General features: G+C 35.1%; 1 protein-coding gene across 2 annotated transcripts in view; it reads right to left on the reverse strand.

Annotated features, from left to right (window-relative positions):
* Window positions 1-2,373: 2,373 nt before the first annotated feature.
* parga (poly (ADP-ribose) glycohydrolase a) overlaps window positions 2,374-4,442 on the reverse strand; it is a 24,127-nt gene continuing 22,058 nt past the window's right edge. For both annotated transcript variants that reach the window (XM_024296677.2, XM_024296676.2), the window contains exon 18: window positions 2,374-3,366. In XM_024296677.2, the coding sequence (XP_024152445.1) occupies window positions 3,197-3,366 (170 nt within the window). In that variant the 3' untranslated portion in view covers window positions 2,374-3,196. The remainder of the gene's footprint in view (window positions 3,367-4,442) is intronic.

The raw sequence follows: 4,442 nt of genomic DNA on the forward strand, positions 1-4,442 counted from the left end.
AATGTGGAGGTCAAAGGTCACCTGTCAAAATGAGTTTGATGGAAAGGACATACTATATCTCTCTGATCTATTCACTCTTTCCATCTTTGGCGTAAAAATGACAATCAAAGGAAAACTGCTAAACATACATTGGGACTTAAAGGTAAATTACATAAATATAAATAATAAATCAAATGTCTTCCATCAATGTTAATTACGCAGCCCAATTAAATTTTTATAGAGGCTGAACATGAGTCATTTGAGCGAGCGTTTTCAGATGGATGGGCCTCCACCTTGAGTAGGTTAAACAATAAAACAATTGCCCCCCTCTCCCTGCCCCCACCAGCACTCGACTCCCCTTCCTTCCTTCAGGTCATCATTCATACTTCCTGCCACAGATGCGACAGTGTTATCAATCACTGCAAATACATCCGTGTAAGTGGGGAAACAGAGTCAGAACAACAGTTTGCAGTGACAGCGTATTTATTTTCTTAGTCAAACTAGTATAAAGTACCAGCATGTGTATTTTCCCTGAGCCAGACAAAAGCAACAGTGTGCCTCGCTGCTCCATCAAGTCCTTTATTTGCATCTGGCTTTGTGTTTGTGATCTGGAGAAGGCAGGGTCAGGCAATTATGAACTGAAATGCCACTTTGTTGTAGCAACTGTGGCGCCTGACAGAAATGGAGTGAAGCCCAGCTGTTTTCTGGCATTTTATTAATGACCCTCGACGATGAAAAGAAAGGTGCCGCTGGGTAACATCACAGGCATGATATTAATAACATCCTGTTTGGAATAATTACATCATTCCAAGAAACAGCATGGATTTGAAAAGTATATAAGGTGCGTTGTGGAGTTGACAGGAAAAGAGGAACACATTTAAATTGTATTTGTGGTGACGTAAAATATAAAATCTTGGATGGTTTATTCAAATATTACATTTAAACACGTTTTTTTGTTTGAAACTGTTCAATCGCAATAGATTGTGGTCTATATTTGCTAATCTAGTGAGCATTGATGAAGTTTTTTGCAAAGACTTTTGGGAAATTTTGAGTCCACTCGATGTTGGGATTAGTAGATTCAGACAGCACTAGAAAATGGCACTAAATAGTGAGTAGGGGGTGAATTCAGACACAACCAAAAAGTCTTTTCTCAACCTTTAGAAAAAAAAGACACTAATTTGCCTTTAAAGTATTATTACTATTATGATAAATACAAATACATTTGTTTTTTTCAAGCATAAATGAAACAGAAACTTAAAGAGAAAATAGTCTTGTTTTTAAATGAGTTAGTTTATAATTTTTTAGAGGTTTACATGACTTTCTTTCAAAATAAAAGACATCCTTTACCACATTTATTAGTAAGTAGGGAAATGTCAGTAATAATAAAAAAATAAGAACACAAAACCAGCTTTTGTTGTGCATCTAAACTAGAAATTCATAAATCTGAATAAAAAATAAATCAACCAGAGCTAATGAAGTTATACTTATGTTTTTTTTATAATTAATATCCTTGATTTCTAATTTAAAAATAGAAAGTGCACCTTAAACTCTGGTTGTGTGTTTCAGATTGATTTTCTGTGGCAAACACACAAACTGCTGGATGGATTGTTGGAGCATTATGGGTAATGTAGTCAGGATCCTGGTGGAGTGATACATACTGTTCTTCAACTTTTATGACCTTTTTTTGCTTAATAAACTTACAAGATAAACCTAAAATATGTTACTTTTTAAATTAAAATGATTGTATTTTCTTTAACCAGAGAGCCCCAATGGAGGGGTTAAAGAGCGGGAGGTTTAGACCCTGGTTTAGGACATCATAAACGTCTCCGACGATGTGAGGAAGTTGTTTGGAAAATGAAGGCTTCAATAAATCATTTGAAGTTCAGATAACACAGATTCAAAGCAGACATGAGAGTGTTGTGCGCGATTTTCACAAGCCTATTGGTCGGCCGGAGAGGTAGATAATGTGTAATCCATTTACCGCAGCCAAGCCTACATCCCATCTATGGACAATCACGTCATGAGGCTATTTAGGAAACCCTAATTCGTCTAATAAAGCACGTTTGAAGGTGGAATTAAACTTTAATGGAAGCCCACGAAAATCAATCAGATCTAAAACTACTTAAAAATGTATGATTTAATGAAATGAAGCGATAAATTTACTAATTCAAGAGACTCCTAAAAACTGACATGAAGCCAAAAATTAAACAGATTGGAGCCAAATCGGATATTTTTAGAGGATCAACACTGCGAGGAAAATAAAGTATTTTCACTTCCCAGAATAAAGTTATAAAACTTCCAGATAAACTTACCAGAACACATGCTTTATATTAATTTTTTTGATTTTTGTTTTAATTTAATTGACCAAAGAGCAATAAAACCCTCTACAGTTCATAGTTATTGACATATCTTTTAATTAAGAAATAATATTAAAAATAGTACAACCTAGAAACCTGAATTACAGTACTAGTTATTACATTTACAGCATTTACTGTGTTCTAAAACCCAACACTCTGTCAGAAAATACAGGAAATTATAATTTATATATATAAAAAACACACACATTCAAAGAAAATGTTGGAAAAAAAATCTTGATTATTTTTGTAACAATTTGTCTACTGGAGTGTAATAATGAGAATTAAAATAAACACATTTCCTCTAAATTTGACCAAAAATGTCTGAAATAGTCATTTTGATTTAGTTGAATCATAAAGGTCAGCACTTAAGTAATACTTCAAAATGACAGAAAATATTAAAAGATCATATATTTGTAGAATACTCGATGAATAAATGTTAACCATGCATAGACTACGAACTGGCCTATAAATATCTCTGTGTTCAGGAAACCTATTTCATAAACAATTCCATCATCATCAAAAAAAAAAGAAGAAAAAAGGCAGAAATACGATATAAGACAAAGTGATGGGTTAACATTATTTAAAGTGTCATGCTTTTGATGAATATTTGGCCATTGTGTAGAAAAAAACTGACCAAATAAAAGGCCTCGACAGCAAATTAGGGTTTCCTATTGCTGTAAGTTTCTGAAACGTTTGACCATATTTGGTTACATAAAAAGAAGTTCTTGTATTTCCACCACAATAAAAGGCAAAACTGTGTTTTGGTTGTTTTCCGTGCGCATACACAAACCTAAAAGAAAGTGTGATTGAAAGACTAAGACAACCTGGAGTCTCCATGAAGACAAAAAAAAAAAGGACTTTTAAGTCGCAGATGACATCCCAGCAGTTTTAGTCGGGTCTGTGATGTCAGAAGTCACGGAAGAAGCGATTTTTTCATAGATAAATTTGTAGAGACTGACATCAGGACGCGCCGTGTGGCAATTCTTGCACACCTCGTTGAAGTAGTGGTTGAAAAGGTTGTACAGCTGCCCTGGGATGAGAAAACGGGGCGAAGGAGGGAGAGTCGGACATCAGGGAGAGGAGATGGGGCGTAAATCAAGGAAAGAAATTGAAGGAAAGAGAAGAAAACATGTTAGGAGTCACGGAACAAAAGAGAGACAGAAACTATCGCAGAAAAATAAGTAATCCGTGTATTAGCTCATTTATTTATCGCGTACACGCATGCCGCTATTATATTTTTTTTCTCTGTGGCTCCACTTTAGGAAATGGATTGCTGGGGGGGGATTTCTCTGAAAAGCCTCAATAAATGTCAGTGCAGGAGAAATGGAAAGCGGGGCGCGGGGAGATGCGAGGCTGGGGTCAGTCCGCGCAGTAATCCACTCTACAGCTGAGGCTGAATGGATGAGCTGAGAAGCAAACGACGCTCTATGAGCTGCAGTAACATGCATTCCATTATTTATATGCACTCTGCCCCGACACTGACACCAGAAAGAGGACTTTTGTAGGATGAAAACCCTTTAGAGCTCAATTCAAAACTCCATTTGACGAATCTTTTGTTCTATCAAAATTATTTATTGTGAGCATTAAGGTGCATTTTATATCCGAAGATGTTTAAATCAGTTTATTTGTGAGCAAAAACAATGAATTCGAAACACTGCCTTTGGTTCTGGATAAAAAATATTGTTTTGATTGTTTTCTATTTGGTAAAAAAAATTCACAAAGAAACAAATAGGCAGGGCTGTCACTCATCTCAGTTATTAGGACCATGATTATCATTATTTAGTAGTGCTGCTACAAACAACTATTTTAATAGTTGACTAATCACAGATTGTTTTGTCCGATTAGTTGACTAATAGGGTCATGTGCAAACTGAATGTAAAACACACATCTTAACTATCATTAGCTTTAAACAAACAAAAAAACTAGATACATAGCATTACCTGCGATAATGCTAGTGTGAATAATGATGTAAGCTGAATTTGGCCGCTGACGATGCTAAATTGATAACTAAAAACGCTGAAGTTGATAGCTAGCTAAAAAATTAGTTAAATGCCAAATTAGCCTAAAGAATGAAAAAGCCAAAATAGCTGAAATATTAGCAAATTA

This window comes from Oryzias melastigma, linkage group LG15, assembly GCF_002922805.2.
Source record: "Oryzias melastigma strain HK-1 linkage group LG15, ASM292280v2, whole genome shotgun sequence".
Taxonomy (NCBI): domain Eukaryota; kingdom Metazoa; phylum Chordata; class Actinopteri; order Beloniformes; family Adrianichthyidae; genus Oryzias; species Oryzias melastigma.